At 39.2% G+C, this 20,601-nt stretch overlaps 1 protein-coding gene across 2 annotated transcripts in view; it reads left to right on the forward strand.

Moving 5' to 3' along the window:
• The window catches only part of cep162 (centrosomal protein 162), a 57,429-nt gene that overhangs the window by 14,991 nt on the left and 21,837 nt on the right, over positions 1-20,601 (forward strand). The window contains exons 5-20 of one of the 2 annotated variants that reach the window (XM_061948509.2): positions 47-175; positions 598-754; positions 1,271-1,332; positions 1,414-1,463; positions 3,094-3,124; positions 5,569-5,649; positions 6,491-6,685; positions 7,069-7,114; positions 7,468-7,723; positions 9,313-9,529; positions 9,712-9,845; positions 17,284-17,412; positions 18,624-18,755; positions 18,917-19,029; positions 20,245-20,320; positions 20,396-20,522. In XM_061948509.2, the coding sequence (XP_061804493.2) occupies positions 47-175; positions 598-754; positions 1,271-1,332; positions 1,414-1,463; positions 3,094-3,124; positions 5,569-5,649; positions 6,491-6,685; positions 7,069-7,114; positions 7,468-7,723; positions 9,313-9,529; positions 9,712-9,845; positions 17,284-17,412; positions 18,624-18,755; positions 18,917-19,029; positions 20,245-20,320; positions 20,396-20,522 (1,935 nt within the window). The remainder of the gene's footprint in view (positions 1-46; positions 176-597; positions 755-1,270; positions 1,333-1,413; positions 1,464-3,093; positions 3,125-5,568; positions 5,650-6,490; positions 6,686-7,068; positions 7,115-7,467; positions 7,724-9,312; positions 9,530-9,711; positions 9,846-17,283; positions 17,413-18,623; positions 18,756-18,916; positions 19,030-20,244; positions 20,321-20,395; positions 20,523-20,601) is intronic. The other variant, XM_061948516.2, reaches the window with a different exon arrangement.

A 20,601-nucleotide genomic window follows, 5' to 3' on the forward strand; every position in this document is an offset into this window, starting at 1 on the left:
TACGGTAAATGACATTACATGAATGTTTTCATATACTGTTATACAGAACTGTTTGGATCGCTGGCAACTGCAACAAAGTCTTTGAGGAAATCTCGGGCAGTTGAAGAAGAGGATGACTATATTACAGGAAACACTGGTTTGAAGGATCTGACTAGAGAAAGTTCACATGCAGAAGGTGGGTTTAGTAAAATAGAAGTGTATTGTGTTTGAAAATTATTTAAATGCTGCATCTTTTGTATTAAAGGCTTAATTGGCATTATAGGTAAAGCAATTGAAATGTCAGTGTGACTCACTTATTCAATGCTACCAATGTCTAATTATTTATATGCACCTGACTAAAAAATGTTAAGTTGCTACTTTGTACATTAATAGTTTACTTACATAACCTTAATCTTGAAATATTAACCAAATCAAGAGCAATTGTCTTTGGTTATTGATATAAAAAAGGTCAATGTGGTGATGATGGTGTCCTGTTTTCACATGACTTCCTGATATGAAATGAAGATTGTTAAAACAAAAGAAAAAAGTAAGCTTGGGATTCAGGCTTTCAGTTTTTATAAACATATGATATGGACTGTCTGCTTATCCTTATGCCAGCTTTGAACTTGAGCATAGGACTGGACACTTTGGTGGAAGAAGAGGAAAAAGTTCAATTTTTTGGCCAATTCGAAGCAAGTGCTTTGTCAAATATCGATTACAGGCAGCTGAACAAAGAGATGGACTTTACAAGTTCTACCACTGGTAGTTTCCTCGGGTAAGTAAAGTGATCTTATTGTATTTCTGTATATCAGTCTTTTTGTCTTTCTATTGTGGATATCTGAACATTTCAAACAAAGTACTGTGAAATACATTTCATGCCTTACCTATTTGCTCTCTGAGACAGAATTTCTATCATTACAACATATTCACGTCCTATCAAAAGTTACTCATTCACCATTAATACAAAATTACTCCAAATTTGGCCAAATTATGGGGTGGCGTGGCTCGGTCGAGCGGCGATGTCAGCAACTTGAGGTTTCCCGGTTCGATCCACGCTTCCGCCATCCTAGTCACTGCCGTTGTGTCCTTGGGCAAGACACTTCACCCACCTGCTCCTAGTGCCACCCACATTTGTTTAAATGTAGTTTAAGGATGTAGATAATGGGTTTCACTATGTAAAGCGCTTTGAGTCAATCGAGCATAGCGCTATATACATATAATTCACTTCACTAATTCACTACATTTGCGCATACTGCACTATGGTTAATTTAAACAGGCATCCTTGTTGCAGGGTTGCAGAAGAGTCTGTTTATCCTAGTGACGATGATCAAAAGAAGAAAGAAAGCTCTCCATGTAAGTGTGATGAAGTTACTGGATGCTTCATAACTTTGCTATTGTGCTTTATTGGCCTTTTTCTTCTCTCCGCATTCATAGGTTTGCAACACTACAGTGAAGATTTTGAAGACGACGACGTGGAAATAAAGGTTTGTGGGAATCTTACATACTGATGTTGTGTGACCTGTGTTCAGCATGGCTCATATGATCAAGTGGCAGTCTAAGATTGTTTGACGCTTGTTTCAATTTAGGTATTTTTAATAAACAAAAACTAGTTCCAGATGATTGGCTTTCTTTAACAACCTGTTTTTTCTGAGTGGGTGAATGAGACAGTACAATTGTGTGTACTTCACAGAACATACTGTAAACCATACTTGCCAACCCTCCCGGATTTTCCGGGAGACTCCCGAAATTCAGCGCCTCTCCCGAAAACCTCCCGGGACAAATTTTCTCCCGAAAATCTCCCGAAATTCAGGCGGAGCTGGAGGCCACGCCCCCTCCAGCTCCATGCGGACCTGAGTGACGTGTTGACAACCTGTTCACACGTCCGCTTTCCCACAATTTAAACAGCTAATGATCGAGGGCGAGTTCTTGGTTTCTTATGTGGGTTTATTGTACGGCAGTTTCATTAACGTCCTCCCAGCGCGGTAACAACACACAACAACAGCAGTCAAGTTTTCGTCCCCCGTAAAGCAGTTCGTCTGCCGTAAACAGCAATGTTGTGACACTTTTAAACAGGACAATACTGCCATCTACTGTACATGCATATGTGACCTCCCCATAATGTGTCACATTTTTGTGTTGATTTATTTATTTTATTTTGTGGTTGGAATTCCTTTTTGGAGCTGTCATTCCACATTTATCAGTATTCACATTGGTCAGTAGGGGGCAGTAGGGCGTTTCTTCCCAATTGAATGCTATCACCTGCAGACCGGAAGTGTCTTGTCATTCTGATGAGCGCGACCAGTCTGAACAATTGAAACGTCCTGTGTGCTTTTTCCTCCTGTATAATAGGTTAGTTTTGGTGAATCAACTCACTGAATAATATCCATGTGATCTTTATAAGTTTAAGTACACATTCTGATGGTGGAGCCTAACTCTAAAGTGTTTGTGATTGTAGTTTGTATTTGTGAATGAATCCAGTGCACAGCTGCAGTAAATACAAAATGGCGACTTGAGTACGATAGGAACTTCTGATCCTAATTCAGACTCCCAAATTAGAGCTCCCGTTTTCTTATTGATTTTATAATGTATATTTGTATAATGTGTGTGTTCTGAAATAGTGACAGAGAATAGAACAAGGATGGACAATTCAACCCTTAACCCAACAATTAGTAGATGAGTGTTATGTGTGTGTTTATGTGTAAATAAATGAACACTGAAATTCAAGTATTTATTTTATTTATTTATATATATATATATATAAATAAATAATTTATTATATATATATATATATATATATATATATATATATATATATATATATATATATATATATATATATATATATATATGTAATAAAATATATATATATAGCTAGAATTCACTGAAAGTCAAGTATTTTTTATATATATATATCTTAACCACGCCCCCCACCCCACCCCCGACCACACCCCCCACCCCCTACCCCCACCTCCCGAAATCGGAGGTCTCAAGGTTGGCAAGTATGCTGTAAACAGAGAATCTAAAAAGTATGCACCAAAACATACTTTCATTCTTCACATTCACACACATATGTGGTAAAAACAATTCTAAAACTGTTTTTTGTTTGTTTTTCAGAAGTCAAGAATATCTCCAATATTGACAAAAGGTAAGAAAATAGACCACCGAGATAGACAGTTGATCCAGCCTGAGAGGAAAACAATACACATACAAATATTTGTATTTATAAGTCTTTATTTTTTTAATACTTATGTACACTGAGGAGGTAGACAGGGTGACAGTTCTCCCACTGTGTAATCCTGTGTTACCCTCTTATTTGCTCTAAGCATGGTTTTCAGTTGGGGCGGACGATACTGGGAATTTTGGTACGCATCCGATACTAAGTAAACTCGGGGCTAGTAGTACCGAGACTGATACTTTTAACTTGAAATGTAATGATTTTTTAATAACATTGTGAGTTTGCTTCTCCATCCATCCAATTTCTACCGCATATCGCTTTCGGGGTCGCGGAGGGTGCCGGAGCCCATCTCAGCTACAATCGGGCGGAAGGCGGGGTACACCCTGGACAAGTCGCCACCTCATCGCAAAGCCAACACAGATAGACAGACAACATTCACACAATTTAGTGTTGCCAATCAACATATAGTTTGCTTCTATTCAGTTGACTTTGATTATGAGAACATAGGAGACCTTTTATGCAACAAAAAATAATTTACAACTAAATACAACAATCTAAACCGCATATGTCAAACTCAAAGCCCGGGGCCCAATCTGGCCTGCTATTTCATTCAATGTAGCCCGCGAAATCCTGGAAATGTGTGTCAATAAGGCATTCCTCTCTCTTGACTAATGTATTTCAATTGTGATAGAAAAACAAGTAATGCAAGCAAATGCAGTCCTTTACTCAATATTATTTGATACAACAAGATTCCCAGTTTGTTGGTTTATTTCCATTGGAACCCTTTTTGGAAAAAAATTAACATTAGCCAAACTAAAATTTCTGCTTGTCATTTTGATTTCTGATTTCAGATTTCCCATCACTTTGTTGGTAAACAATGATAATAATCAAATGAAGGGGAAATAGTGTAAAAATCAATCCCTCCAGGATTTTGCTGGGTTTTTTTAATTGCTGTGGCCTAAAATGCCTGATTTCGGTGCAGCAAAAAAAACTGGCGACATCGCCTCCATGATGCATAGAGACATTTGATTGACAGACAGTTGCGTTGCGTTTGAGAACTGATGGGATGAATTCCTTTGGCGCAAATGTTGATGATTGGCCAAAATTAGCAGGAACATTGCAGGGATAGGGCAAAGTTGGGTGTGGCTGTGCATAATTTGCGTGGCTTGGATGGATTTGTGTAAATTGGCACAATCACAACCTCGGGAAGTCCTGGTGGAATCAATTAATATTCTGAAACGGCCCTCTGAGGGCTTCCACGATTTCCATGTGGCCCACGATGAAAATGAGTTTGCCACCTGTGATCTAGTATTAGTATTAATTCGTATGCCAATGAAATAGTATATAAATTAAAAAAAAATATTCCCTGCTTGAGATAAAAGTCACTATTACAAAATAACACAAAAAAAGCAACAACGTAACAAACAATATAAATAAAAAAAATGTAAACAAAACAACTAAAATGGCAAGCAGATATTTGTGAAAAATAACATTAAGTAACATAGCAGGGAGAGGAGGGGCGACGCATGTCTGAGTGAGAGAGGAAGAAATGCTCTGTTGGCATTGACAGACTAGGACAGATGCTGTTGTTACATGAACTCTGAAGAAAATTGAGTAATTTGCTCCACGTAAGGAAGAAAACCCGTGACAAAGTATCGATTCCACCTTGCTAGTATTGATCTGCCCAGCTCTAGTTTTCCGGGTTGAATAACAGAAGAAGCTTTTTAAGCATTTATTTGCTAGCCTTGACTCCTGCTGTATATTCACTGTATGTGAATATGAAGCAGTGGAGTGACTCTCCTGTCCCTCACCTTGTGTGGGAACTTGGTACACCTTACAAATAATGACTATACGAATGTTGTCCTTTTTTTTTTACGTTTATGTCAAATATTTTTTCATTAAAAACAATAGAGGTGGTAATCTTTGGGCACCTCACGATTCCATTACAGTTACGATTAAGGAGCTACGATTCGAATACAAATGTGTTATTGATGCATCTTTAATTTATCTACATTGATGCAGTTTTACACTTTTTTTTTGTTTCACTAAATCAGCGCTTATCACTTGCAATTTAAAAAAACGGTGCTTTTGTAACAAGAAATGAATGGAAATCTGTGCAAAACAATGAAGGTAATTGCCCCACAATAAAGGAGCTGGTCGGATCTCTCGATAAGGTGGCTCGCTGCAGTCAGCAAAATTTTACAACTGTCTGAATTACTTTATTTACAATAAGGAAATCGAGTATTGACATTTACTTATCAATTTAATCGTCCATGTCCGAACTGCAAAGCATCTAAAAATTGATTATTTCCCCCACCTCTAAAAAACAACACTGTTGTGTAAGTTTTAAATATAAGGTATGTTATGGTAAATTATTTTAATCAAAATTTTAAACAATTGATATTTGGTTTCAGTTTCTTTAGATGATCCGCACAATGACTTCAAAGGACAGATGGAAGACAGAGGGAAAGAAGTACCAGAATCTCTGGACAAAGGTAACATATGTAGCTACTAACAGTGTGCGTGTGTGTGTGCATGATTTCACTGCAAAGCAAACACAAGGGTCAAACTTTAATACAGTGGTACCTCAATTTGAGAGTGTTTTGAGATAAGAGCTGTCTCTTGACTAAATGTTATCCTTTAAGTTGCTAGCAAAAATGCATGTTCATGAGTTGGCATAGCAAATGTCACAGTCAAGCTTGTAAACATTTGGTCTCACTTGCTAGCATGAGCTAATAGCTACAGATCAACATAACTTTGTGTTTCAACCCTGGGAAGAAAGAAAGTTGGTGCGAGGAACAGTGCTGAGAAAAATAAGCAAATGATATTAATTTAATTTAAAAAACAAAGTGATTAAAAACATAACCGAGCGTGTGGCCAACTTGGCAAAGCAGTTAAAGCGTGCTAGACTGCACCATACTGAAGCAGAATGAGTGAATGTGAAAATAATATCTCAACGGTGAACATTGTCCATACAAATATAGAAAAGCTGCTGATGGTGTGTTTGACATAGAAGCAGCTGGAAGGAGGTACCGTAGAAGTCTACTATCCAAGATAAATGCTCATCACAATTAAGCTTGTAAATTGAGGTACTATTGTATTCCTTATTGTTGCCTTTGTGCCTTTTCTAAATGTGGTTTTCTTCAGGCTCCTGATTTACAGATACATAAGAATGTTTAAAACCTATTTTGTGACCTAATTATTACATTGATGTTGTAAATGGGCAAAATCTTAATCCTGTGCCTTTATAATAATCAAATGACATATCCAAAATATATACGAAGGATAAAATAACGACAAAAATATTGTTTGATAAGAGCTTATGTTTTTTTTTAGTTGGCCTGTCGAATGCACATAGTGCAGGCTCAGATATGGAAGCTCTTCACAATGCCTACAGACAGATTAATACTGGGGAGGATTCAGATGATCCTAAACACCATCACCCACCACCGGACAGAAATGAGAGCAGACTCAGTCTGTCTTCCCAACGGCCAATACAGTCTCCTGGTCCTGCTTCTACCAACGAGTCTGGTAACTTATTGTGATTTATATTAAGCAAATATGTATGTTGTAGTCAGGTAATTTTCCCAATCCCTACAATAATACCTTATCCCGGGTTTGGAAGCCCTGATTTAGAACAAGTATGCACAGTAACAATAGGAAAGCTAGTGTCTTAAGTTTAGCTTAAAGTTCAGCTAACTTTGTAGTTACTAATGAAGCTGTGTAGATATATGAGCAGTACAAATCTGGATCAAGATTTAAGAAGTATTTGCCATTGCTAAAGGTTTGATGCAGGTTTACACAATTGCTCAAAATTCATTAACATAATTGTTCAGTTTTGTTCTAATGAATGATTTTGCAGTTGTTAAAATTGTACATACATGACTAAATAAAGTCTGTATGTCTGTACTTAGAGTTACCCACAGCAGAAGAACTGATGAGACCCATCCGACCAGTCAGGTTAGTAATACAACATGTTATAAGAAAATTACTAATATTAATATTGTGGGATCTGAGCCGAGAATGTCGTTGTGGCTTGCTTGTGCAGTGATTAAGGGCTATATAAATAAACTTTGATTGATTGAATTGTGTGGTTGATGTTTTCTAATAATTTACAATATCTTTGCAAACAAACCATTACTGACTCAAACATTTTTCACCCAAATGTTTGGCTTGCCTACTAGAAAACACGCCAATAAAACATGCACGGCGACAAATGATGAATTCCACGATCTGCAGTATTTGTATGTATATACAATAGCTGATGATTGCCTAATATATATATATTTTTTGTCACATTTCTTTGACTACAGTGCTGTGGAACCTGATGAGAAGATTTGTAATCCATTAGACATAACATTTATTGCTACCAAAAATACAAAACAGAAGGAAACATCAGAAAAGGCAGACATTGGGAAGTGTAAAGGAGCCAAGACTTTGAAAACCCCTCAATCCAGTCACTCAAAACATCCTAACCTTGGTGTCACATTCAACATCAGAGAAGAAGTGGAAAGACTGATGGAGGAACAGACCACAGTCGCACAGACGGACAAAGCAAAGAAAGTACCTGTAAGCTAAATGTTTTGCTTGATAATTTCTGGAACTATGTGTTATGGTTGGTGTACAGTAATCGATCACTATCTGTTCCGAGATACTGGTCGACCTGCATTTGGTTGTTCTTATTGTCAGTTTGGGGTTGTCCAAACCTTTCCACTGAGGGACACACACTGAAAAAATCAAAGGTTGCACGGCTAATTTTATCATTTTGATTTTCAAAACCGACACACTATAAACTGTCCCGCAGGGTGTTTAGAAATTAACAAAAAATCTGAATTTTTGCAATTTTGCCGCCATCTCGCTGACATTGTGAGTAAATCAGGTCAATTACCATGATTTGTGTTTTGAAGTCCGTATAGCACCACATTTACTTATATTACCCAATCCAAACAACCTTCCCCACTCATGGCACAAAAAAATGCAACCAACACAAAAGTCAACACACAAAACACAACCTGCCCGCCGAACATTGTAATATAATAGAAAATGTCCACGCACCATATACAATTCAAAATACACCCATTTAAATCCATTACAATGCATGATGGGAAAAATGCAAAACACTCTCCACATCATCCATGTTTGGCGCATTTAAGCTGCTTAATATTTCTGATTGTTTACAAAACTTTAAGCAGGTCGTCACGCAAATAAACAAGGTAGGAGTCACACTTTTACATATTCCTAATATCCAATTATATTAATTATGAATTAAACATCCAATATATTACTATAATATGTACACATATATATGTATAAGCTACATCTATTGTTGCTTTACATGCAGTCGGCTTTTAGACCCCGGCCAAATTTTGTTTGCCCTTAATATGTACAGTGGGTATATATAGAGACATGTAAACGACATGTATGCCAGCTTTGTGTCATTAGCATCAACATTTTAACTTTGCACCTGTTTCCTCTTTAACTCCCCTTTTATTTGTCAATATTTTTTAATAATAGTATTCTTACAATGTGCCACAGGCCGCAAATGGAACTGCACTTTGGACGTCCCTACTTTGGACGTCCCTGGTTTATAGTTTGGTCATGTGCGTTCTGCCAAAAGGCGGCATGTTCACTGCTACTGTCTTTTCTTCTTTGCCATCACTATTACATTTCTGTGGCAGCTTCACAAAAAGTGCCTTTGTCCAGTTAATCCTTATACTCACCAGCTAACATCATGCAAGATATACATACAAACATGCATGGTGGAGGTTCAACTGCAAGTGGTGTGTCATTTAAGCGGAAATGTCTTCCATGAAATGTTGGTCTAATTCAAAATTGTATTGATTGATTGATTGAAACTTTTATTAGTAGATTGCACAGTACAGTACATATTCCGTACAATTGACCACTAAATGGTAACACCCGAATAAGTTTTTCAACTTGTTTAAGTCGGGGTCCACGTAAATCAATTCATGGTAACTGTACCTGTATCGCTAATGTAAAAGCAGCCATTTGTATGGAAATATTGTCCATAAAATCACTAGGAATACTAGTTACATTTTCTAATCTTTTTTTGCAACAATTAAACCAGCATCTATACATACTATGTTTGGTCACTTTTTTCGGTCCATTTTTTAGGTAACTGTAACATTTTCTCATAGAACCACCGTGGCTCTCCCAGTAAACCAACCCTAACATCGTCCGTAAGAAGAAAGCTCATTGGGGCGACTCCAAAAGTCCAGAAGGATGACAGTAGAAGACTGACAGGAGTGAATAAAACCACTGCTGCCGCCAAATCACAATCTTCGGTTTCTCGAACCATAAGGCCTTGCCTCAAAACCGCAAAGAAGAAAGAAAAAGAAAATGCCAACCCCGTCGGTTAGTACTGATGCTTCAGTCATCAAACATTTGGATCATTTACCAATATCACTGTACTAGTACTGTACATATAAATGCAATATAACTGTAAATCATGTTTGGTGATGTTTTCCACATCTATCGTACTTAATAATGAAAGTCACTGGTATTGTAATATCAACATGTTTTGTTTTGTTTTACAGACACAGATGTGAATGTTAGCAGTGAACTTGTGGTGTCTGTCCAGTCATTAGTGACTGCCCTCAAACAGCAGATTATTGCAAGTAGTCGACAGGATGTGACTGATGGACAGGACTGCAAAATGCCTACTACAAGTGTAAGAAAACCCTGTTTATTTTACTTTGTGTCTCAACATCACATACTGTATGACTAATATACCATGTTCCCTTGAATAGCGCGGGTGTTACAAAGGTGAATTTCTGCAAAGTAGGTACGCTAAAGATCTGAATTCGCAAACGAATCAAGTCTTTTGAATGGTTCTTTTAAGTGAACAGTGAGAACGGATTCAAATTTTGGAGCTGTTTTTCATGCTGATGCAGCGTCTGCAATTGCCCACGGTGCATGAAAATGTGTCGGAGGAAACAAAGCAACATTTACATTGCATCCAGGAAATATTCACTTTTGTCTCACGTTCGATAGTTCAACATGTGGCACCGAGGGAACTCATGATCTGATTTGCCATCGCAACTGTCTATCAACTGTATGTGCCCCGTTACAGCCTTATTCCGAAATGGGAAAAACATATTTTTGTACTCATAATTCCACACAACATACCACATAATAACAATATGAAACACATGTTTTTAGATATTTTTAGTAATTCATTAAAAAAAGAAATCACATATGCATAAGTATTCACAGCTTTTGCTAAATACTTTGTTGATGCACCTTTCGCAGCAATTGCAGCCTCACGTCTTGCCACAAGCTAGGCACACATATCCTAGGGCAGTTTCATTCATTCCTCTTTGTAGCACCTCTCAAGCTCTGTCAGGTTGGATGGGAAGCGTCAGATCTCGACAGAGATGTTCAATGGGATGCAAGTCTGGGCTCTGGCAGGGCCACTCAATGACATTTACAAAGTTGTCCTGAAGCCATTCCTTTGATATCTGGCTGTGTGTTTGTGGTCGTTGTCCTGCTGAAAGATGAACCGTTGACTCAGTCTGACTTCAAGAGCACCCTGAAACAGGTTTTCATCCAGGATCTCTCTGTACATTGCTGCATTCATCTTTCCCTCTATCCTGACGGGTCTCCCATCCCTGCCGCTGAAAAACATCCTCACAGCATTATGATGCCACCACCATGCTTCATTGTAGGGATGCTATTGGCCTGGTGATGAGCGGTGCCTGTGTCCTCCGAACATGACGCCTGTCATTCACGTCAAGGATTTCAATCTTTGTCTCATCAGACCAGAGAGTTTTGTTTCTAGTAGTTGCATGTTGGCAAACTTTTTATGACGAAATGGCTTCCGTCTGGCCACTCTACAATACAGGCCTGATTGGTGGATTGCTGCAGAGATGGTAGTCCTTCTATACGTTTTTCCTCTCTCCACAAAGGAATGTTGGAGCTCTGACAGAGTGACCTTGGGGTTCTTGGTCACCTCCTTGACTAAGGCCCCTTTCCCCCGATCGCTCAGTTTAGACAGCCGACCAGCTCTAGGAAGAGTCCTGGTGGTTCCAAAGTTCTTCCATCTACGGCTGATAGAGGACACTGTGCTCATTGGGACCTTCAAGACAGCAGATATTTTTCAGTACCTTTTCCGAGATTTGTGCCTCGAGACAATCCTGTCTCGGAGGCTTACAGACAATTCCTTCGACTTCATTCTTGGTTTGCACTGACTGTCAAGTGTGGGATTTTAAATAAAGACAGTGTGGGTGTGGGTGTGCATTTCCAAATCATGTCCAACCAACTGAATTTATCACAGATGGACTCCAATTAAGCTGTAGGAACATCTCAAAGATGACCAGTTGAAACGGGATGCACTTCTGTGGTTTTGTGGCAAAGGTTGTGAAACTTATGTACATGAGATTTCTTAGTTTTTTATTTTTAACACATTTGCAAAAAAAAAAATTCACATAATGGGATATTGTGTGTAGAATAAAACAACTTGCACTGAGCCTAGTCTACAAAATCCGCTACACCTCCCTGATACCGAAGTACATGTCAATCTACTTCCTTAACGTAAATGACCGTCATAACCACAACACCAGGGGGAGCTCCACTAACCACGTTAAACCCAGATTCCGATCTAACAAAGGTCATTTTCTTTCTATGTCAGGTTGGATGCTTATGCTTATACTTGTATAGCGCTTTTCTACCTTCAAGGTACTCAAAGCGCTTTGACAGTATTTCCACATTCACCCATTCACACACACATTCACACACTGATGGCGGGAGCTGCCATGCAAGGCGCTAACCAGCACCCATCAGGAGCAAGGGTGAAGTGTCTTGCCCAAGGACACAACGGACGTGACTAGGATGGTAGAAGGTGAGGATTGAACCCCAGTAACCAGCAACCCTCCGATTGCTGGCACGGCCACTCTACCAACTTGGCCACGTCGTCTCCCGTCCCCTAAACTAACACCCTCCCTTCCAAATCCTACCTCCAACCCCCTGGATTGTAAATAATCAAATGTAAATAATCAAATATAGATACTTATTCTTATGCTTTCTGATCTCTCTCTCTATGTCCACTACTTGCTGTTCCAATGTCCATTCCTCTGATGATGCAGTTGTTGATGACTGAAGTGTTGATATCAACCAAACCTAAACCACCTATTGCTGGTGGTTGCAGGATGATGTCCTTAGGCGATGGTTGGTAGAGTACTTGTGTTTTCTTTGCATTTATTTTAAGTCCAAGTTGTGTGTATGCATAGTTAAATGCATCCAGTATTACTTGCAAATCTTCTGCACTGCGGGCTGCTATTGCATTATCATCGACATACTGAAATTCTACCACTGTGGACCTTGAAACTTTTGTTCTGGCTTGCAGCTTCCTCAGGTTGAACAGTTTTCTATCTAGCAGAAATGCAATTTGAAATAGCTCAGCTGGTATTTGTGAATATGCAATGTGGATCACAACAGAGATAAAGACGGAGAACAAACATCCCTGTTTTACTTCAGTTTTTACTTCAAAAGGAGCAGAATCATGGCCATTCCCAAGTACTGTAGCTGTCATATTGTCATGCATCAATCGGACTACACTGATGAATTTTAGAGGACGTCCTGATCTTGCCAGTACTTCCCAAAGTAGTTCCCTGGAGACAGTGTCAAATGCTTTTGTGAGGTCAATAAACGCCGTATAGAGGGGTTTATTTTGTTCAGTGCATTTTTCTTGGAGTTGTCTCACTGAGAATATCATGTCAGTTGTTCCTCTGTTTGGTCTAAAGCCGGATTGAGATTCTGTGAGTATGTCCTCAGCAATGGTCTGAAGTCTTGTGTTGAGGATTCCTGACAGGACCTTACCGGCAGTACTGAGTAGTGATATGCCTCTGTAATTGCCACATTCTGCTCTATCACCCTTTCTTTTGTATATCTTCACAATATTGGCATTCTTTAGCTCTGGTGGTATTTCTTCCTCGCTCCAAATTGTTTGTATAATTTGATATAGATGTTCTTGTAGTTTGTTTCCACCATGCTTAAATATTTGAATTGGAATTCCGTCTGGGCCTGCCGCTTTGCCAGCTTTCATTCGTGAGATGGATTTTTTCATTTCTTCCAGTGTTGGTAAGTCTCCTAGGTCCATTTTGATGGTTTGTTGGGGTATGGCATTGAGGACATCCCTGTTATAGACAGTTTGTTGGTTCAGTAGTTTTTCAAAGTGCTCTCGCCACCGTGCATTGATTTCTTTGTTGGTCTTCAGAATGGTACCCCCGTCTTTGCTCTTGAGGGGCACCTGACCTTGTATAGATGGTCCATACATCTCTTTTGTTGCTGTAAAGAATGCCTTGCAATTGTAATCAGCTAAGAGTTGTATTTCTTCAGCCTTTGACTGCCATCATTTATTTTTCATGCCTCGCACCGTTCGTTGTACATCACTTTTTGGTTTCTTGATACTGATTTTTCTTTAAAATGAAGTTAGGGTCATTCTTAAGTTGTATGAAAGCTTCCATTTTTCCATTCATGAGCTGTTGCAGTTCTGTGTTGTTTTGATCAAACCAGTCCTCATGTTTCCTGGTTTTGTACCCAATTGAGTTAAGGCATGCTTTTCTGATTGCTACCTTTAATTGCTCCCAGTGTTCTGTGATGTTTGTAGGGGATTTGTTGGGTATTTTTCTTCCAGGTTTCTTTGTAGTTCCATGGCATGCTCATCTTCCTTTAGACATTCAACATTGTATTTTTTGCTGTGTGGTTTGTTGTGACATTTTCTTCGAGCCTTTAGTTTTAGCCTCATAACTGATGCAATCAATCTGTGATCTGACCAGCACTCATCTGCACCAGTTACAGCTCTGGTATGAAGCACATCTTGTTGGTCCCTCTTCCTCACTATAACATAGTCAATCAAGTGCCAGTGCTTAGAACTTGGGTATTGCCAGGACACTTTGACGGAATTCCTTTGTCTAAAGATGTTGGTGATTATCAAACTGTGTTTCGCACATTTGGTCAGAAGTAAGGCCCCATTTGCATTGGCTTTACCTACACCATTATGTCCAATTACACCCTCCCATATATAGTGATCTTTTCCAACTCTTGCATTGAAATCACCAAGAATAATAAGTTTATCGTGTTGTAGAGATGAGCTCATCAAACCCCGCATAGAAAGCCTCCTTAGTTTCTTCTTCAGCACCTAGAGTTGGGGCATATGCACTTATGAGAGTAGCATGTTGGTTGTGTTTTAGGCTGATTCTCAGAGTCATAAGTCTTTCATTTATACCCACGGGCTGTTCTGTCAGTTGACCAAGTAGTTCATTTCTAATGGCAAATCCTACCCCGTGTGTTCTGGTTTGGTTTGCTGCTTTTCCTTTCCAAACGAAAGTGTAGTTGCCCTGTTCTTCCCTCAACTGGCCTTCTTCCGCCCTCCTTGTCTCTTGGAGTGCAACAATATCAAAATTGAACTTCTGAAGTTCTCTTGCCACAAAAGCTGTTCTTCTCTCTGGTCTGTCTGACTTTTCGTTGTCCATTAACATTCGTATATTCCAAGTTCCAAGTTTCATATTTTTGTACATATCCTTCTTTTTCCTACCGCTTGGGTCCTTGTAGCGTCCCAGGCAGAGTAGGCGAAGTGAAACTATGTTTAGGGCAACTTTTCTAGCCCCCTCCCAAAATTGGGTGAGCAGAGTGGATCCTAAATAGGACTGCTCAGTCAGAACACCGCTGACCAACTTGCTTCTTCACTTCGAATCCAGAAGCACGAACGACATTATAGCAAAATGTTCCCGCTGTACGTGTCAATTCTGACTAGGGGCTTCCAGCCTCACGAGCCTGCCCCCATTGCCAATCCTTGATCGCCGACAGACTTGTAGTGTGGTATGATGATGTAGATGACATAAATGAGATAAAATGAGGTGATGGACGCCTGCGCGTGATTTTTTTATTTTTTTTTATGTATCTGAAGTTGTGCTTCGTCAAACACACAGCACTTGGCAGATTAAGAAGTGGACTCCGTGGCATGGAGAACCAAGACAAACGGCACTTCTATAGTCTGTTGCAGCCTTCATCCGCCCTCACAGTTGCCTGTTCAGCCGTTGAGGTCTTGTTTTCTGTTAGGGTTGTCTCCCTTGTGTAGCTCCTTCTCCCAAACTTTTCATCATGACTAGTTTACTCCTGGTAGGTGGGTTTCTTGGGTCCTGGGGGTAGTCATGCTTAAAGTTTGATGTACTGGAACGTGCTAGATGGCCGTTGGCACTCTTGTGCTCATTCGCCCTTTTGATTATGATAGTATATATCTGTATCATGAATCACTTTAAGTGGACCCCGACTTAAACAAGTTGAAAAACTTATTCGGGTGTTACCATTTAGTGGTCAATTGTACGGAATATGTACTGCACTGTGCATCCATCCATCTATCCATCCATCTTCTTCCGCTTATCCGAGGTCGGGTCGCGTGGGGCAGCAGCCTAAGCAGGGAAGCCCAGACTTCCCTCTCCCCAGCCACTTCGTCCAGCTCTTCCTGTGGGACCCCGAGGCGTTCCCAGGCCAGCCGGGAGACATAGTCTTCCCAACGTGTTCTGGGTCTTCCCCGCGGCCTCCTACCGGTCGGACGTGCCCTAAACACCTCCCTAGGGAGGCGTTCGGGTGGCATCCTGACCAGATGCCCGAACCACCTCATCTGGCTCCTCTCGATGTGGAGGAGCAGCGGCTTTACTTTGAGCTCCTCCCGGATGGCAGAGCTTCTCACCCTATCTCTAAGGGAGAGCCCCGCCACCCGGCGGAGGAAACTCATTTCAGCCGCTTGTACCCGTGATCTTGTCCTTTCGGTCATAACCCAAAGCTCATGACCATAGGTGAGGATGGGAACGTAGATCGACTGGTAAATTGAGAGCTTTGCCTTCCGGCTCAGCTCCTTCTTCACCACAACGGATCGATACATCGTCCGCATTACTGAAGACGCCGCACCGATCCGCCTGTCGATCTCACGATCCACTCTTCCCTCACTCGTGAACAAGACTCCGAGGTACTTGAACTCCTCCACTTGGGGCAAGATCTCCTCCCCAACCCAGAGATGGCACTCCACCCTTTTCCGGGCGAGAACCATGGACTCGGACTTGGAGGTGCAATCTACTAATAAAAGTCTCAATCAATCAATCAATCAAAATTTTTAGGTCAAAAATCAATTAATTCCATTTTGAAATAAGGCTGTAAAATAACACAATGTGGAAAAAGTGAAGCGCTGTGAATACTTTCTGGGTCCACTGTATATTTCACTTTTCTCGTTCATTGTTCCGATGTGGATATGTAAATTACTTTAAGCTTACACACACGAGGTAGTGTAATACACTTTGTAATCATATTTTTATTATATTCCAATTTTTGTTCTAATTTTATCTACACTTTTTATATACTTACACACATTTTATTCTTGCTTATCATTTGTGTATTAATCGCTGTGTTGTTAAAATGATCTTCTGTTACAAAGATTTTTAGTTGCGGAAAATATCTGAATAGTGACTGAGATATTGCACCACCCTATGGAATGTTTACAATTAAAACAAAAACAAAAAAACTATAGTTCTATTTTTCAGAATATCCACCAATAAAGTAATATTGGTGCACATTTAAATGATTCTGAACCACATTTATCTTACAACTGCTACCCTTGATTGTTTCCTTTAATAATAATTTAAAAAAGTAGTAAGAAAAAAACCAATGATAAGGACAAAGTCATTTAAACTGTTCTTTGACAGGAACAGCTCTTCAAGATCTGGCGTTATTCAAATAGCCATAATTCTCATCTCTAAGGGACGCAATTTATTTTTTTATTTATATGAATAATATATGCATTTAAAGTATTTAGAAGCACTCTACACATCTTTGACACACACTTATGAACACTTCATATGATCTTAAAGCACTTCATACACTAAAACCTGCCACATTTTACCATGAGACTTAAATCTCGATTTTATCAATGATACTTTAAAATCTGCGATGCTCTGAGATAATATTTAAGTGAACCTCTGAGTGGCGAGGCAACACAATATATCAAAACATCTAAATATGTATAGAGCTGGGTCAAGAGTTAAGCACTAAGTGTTCAAATAAGTGAGTGTCTGCATTTGCATTCTACCATTTCTTAGCAAGTTATGTTTGCTGCTTAGAAGGACATTTCTGTGGAGGAGGAGCTGAGAATCCAGCTGGCCCAAAGAGACCAGGAACTGCAAATAATGAAGAAAGAAGCAGAGGAGCTTAAATCTGTCCAACAGCAAAACTATGTTTTACAGTCCAAAGTGAGTAATAAACATGTACAAACACGTGTGGAAAAACTAACCCTACCTGTGACAGTCACTGGTAATTTAGGGGTTCACTCACCTGGCTTCTATGCAGCATAGGTTCAGTTCCCACTCAAAAATAGTGGGAATGTGACTATGAATGTCTGTCTGTTTATATATTCCCTGTGATTGACTGGTGACCAGTGTATCTATCTACTGTACCTATTTGCCTTATGGATATACAGTGCTAGATATCACGACTGGCAAATAAGTCCCATTGTCAGTGCACATTCTGACCTAAAGCGCGAGAGAGCAGGTTATTAGCATACACACGTGCCCCTAATGATGGAAATACAAAGCTGAAATGGTATTTATTAAAACAATTGTATTGGCACCAGTAAAATCTGTTTTTTAATAGGGTTTAAGGATTTCTGTCCAAGAAAATATGTTGGGAAAGCAATCGGTGTACTTTCGCTGCCCTCTGTGTGTGGCACTGTACTTACTCCACACATATCTTAAAAATATCTTTAAAACTTTTTTTTTTTTAAATCTTAGCTGGTAGGCATAGCAGAATTTAAAAAATACCCAACATATTCCACACAGCAAACGTCATTTTGGTTTGGAATATTTCAGTTATGGCATGTATAAGCTGCCTTGTTATATCCTTACTTTATGCGTATTTGATTCCATACTTACTACCTTTTGGTCCAGACCAGAGTACCCAAACATCAAAAAAGTATAAGTTATGCTGACAATTTTATATCTACTGTACATCCTATTCAGTGTCATGGATAAGCTTGAAGTCTCTCAATGACTTCAACTTCACTGACAAGAACCATTTTCTTTTTTAACACGACAGGCCTAAAGTAAGAGAAAAAAACGAATCACCAACCCTGTCAGTATTGTGTCTCATTATTTCCAAGAATAGCGCAACCCTGATAGAGGCCATTATCAAGCCATCCAGCTTCGTGTGTTCCATTTTACTCATCATTCTTTTGGTGAACAAGAGGAAAACTCGCTGCATGGACCCTACTTTTTCCCCAACATGTAATGTGCATTAGTCCTGTGTGTGTCTCGCTCAGGCCAAATCCACATACAACCTATTATTGACAATTAAATCATGTTTGTATATTCAAGGTAACTTTTTGTATGATTAAAATACAGAAACAGCTGGAATTTGTCATGTAAGTGAATAAGAAGGGTTTTATTGATCTTTGTCCACTTCTTAGTTGCAGATAGCCGAAGAAGCCAGTAAAAAGTTAAGACTGACAGATACTACAGATCCTACAACTGAAAAAACTTTTAAAGACATTCATAAAGAAATAACAGAGCAGGAGACCATCATTCAAGGTTACCAGCAGGTAAGCATTCTTGAAAATAGCTTTCTTCAATGTCATCCATAATCTTTTCCGTCTGTTTTATTTACTGTATAGGAGGGGGGGTTTTTGGTCAACCCCTCTTCACAGGGGTGGGGTAGTAAGCAGTGGCCCATATGCATGAGAAATGATATGTTGATTTTCAGGAAAGTGAGAAGATATACTTGCAGATGAAGACTCAGCAGGCTAAGAGTAAAGCCAATGAACAGGCCATGTTCAATGAAAACCAACGACTACAAAGTGAGGTTGTTTTTGCGAGGTGGGTTAAGTACAATCGTTTCATAGCAATGGTCATTTGTAAGCATGTAAAAAAACAGGGCGCATTGTGTCTATATACTGTATACTGTATGTACTATCTGGCGATACGTGTTCCTCCTTGGAATTTATACACCTCTTGCATCTGCACTGCGTGTGAATCCAAGGAATTCAGAAATTAAATTACCTTAAATATCATATGTCATTAAATCAAATCAAATGTATGTATTTAGAAGAAGAAAGGGTCTGAGGAGGACTGTTTAGCTTTTTTTTTTTTTTTTGAGTAATATTATTTGGACCTTGCACTCCATTTTAAGATTTAACTCGTTTTGATGTACAGTAATTATACTGAAGGTATTCGCCTAGTGCAGGCCTGGGCAATTATTTTGACACGGGTTGGGACACATTATGAGAAAAAATTTGTCTGGGGGCTGGTATATGTGATTTTTAGGAACACTAATACAAAACCTCACTATAATGTCTGATTGAATGCTAAAAACAATAATGACAGACCGCCTTCAAAAATGGAATGGAATTTTTATTTTTTTACTGAATGAAACACCCACAATGTACATGAAAATAAAGAATGTGGGATTTACAATATTAACTATGAACGATAAAACACTGAATATTGACAACATATGAATGTCACACCGCCTCTCGATCGACATATTTTACAGTCAAGCGAAACGCAACAAAAATACAACAAACGCAGCGAAATATGAACGCAAAGTGTAAAACAAACAAAACACCTACGATCTGATACATCACTGAGCTTTAGAACTTTATGTAAAAATCTCCTTCCGCGTCGTATACCTGACACTCACATTTCAGGCTGGCCGCTGTGGAAACGCTCCCCACCCACACTGCTTGGTGCCTCGTCTGAGCTGCTGTGACTTATATTGACATAGTAACTAGCATATCATGCAGAAGCGTAGATTCCAACCATTGACATACTTTTTATAGTTCAAGACTTAAGGTAATTTGAAAACATCACTGCACATCATAATGGCAGTTACAGTTTTGATCTTAAAGATCTAAAATAATTATTTGGGAATGTCCGGAGGGCCAGATTGAAAAGCTTAACGGGCCCCTGGGCCTTAATTTGCCCAGGTCTAGCCTATTGGTAGAGTTGGTTATGCGTGCACTGCACTGTTTGATTGTTTCTAACCGATAAATCCAAATTATATCAATAAACACGTTTTTTCACCCCATTCAGGGAGCAGCTCAATAAATCATCATTCTCATTGGATCAACGTATTAAAGATCTAATAGCTCACATCAATACATCTCAGGCAAGTACCACTATCGCTGAGATTATCTTTGACCTCAGTTTCATTGGAGTTTACTTACAGTTGTATTCTGACTAGATGAACGAGACCAAACTTTCTGAAGACATTCACAGACTGAAGCAGGAGAACCAGGCACTGCTAGTCGACATGGAGTTACTCAGGAAAGAGAGAGATATGGCTAAAATGCAAAGCACCTCAAACACTGGTACTGTAATTAACTATTAGGTTAAAGTACAAGTTGAAATGCATAATATGCATAGTCATGAGTTGGACTGTGTTTTGAA

This window comes from Nerophis lumbriciformis, linkage group LG04 (genome assembly GCF_033978685.3).
Source record: "Nerophis lumbriciformis linkage group LG04, RoL_Nlum_v2.1, whole genome shotgun sequence".
In the NCBI taxonomy this organism is placed as follows: domain Eukaryota; kingdom Metazoa; phylum Chordata; class Actinopteri; order Syngnathiformes; family Syngnathidae; genus Nerophis; species Nerophis lumbriciformis.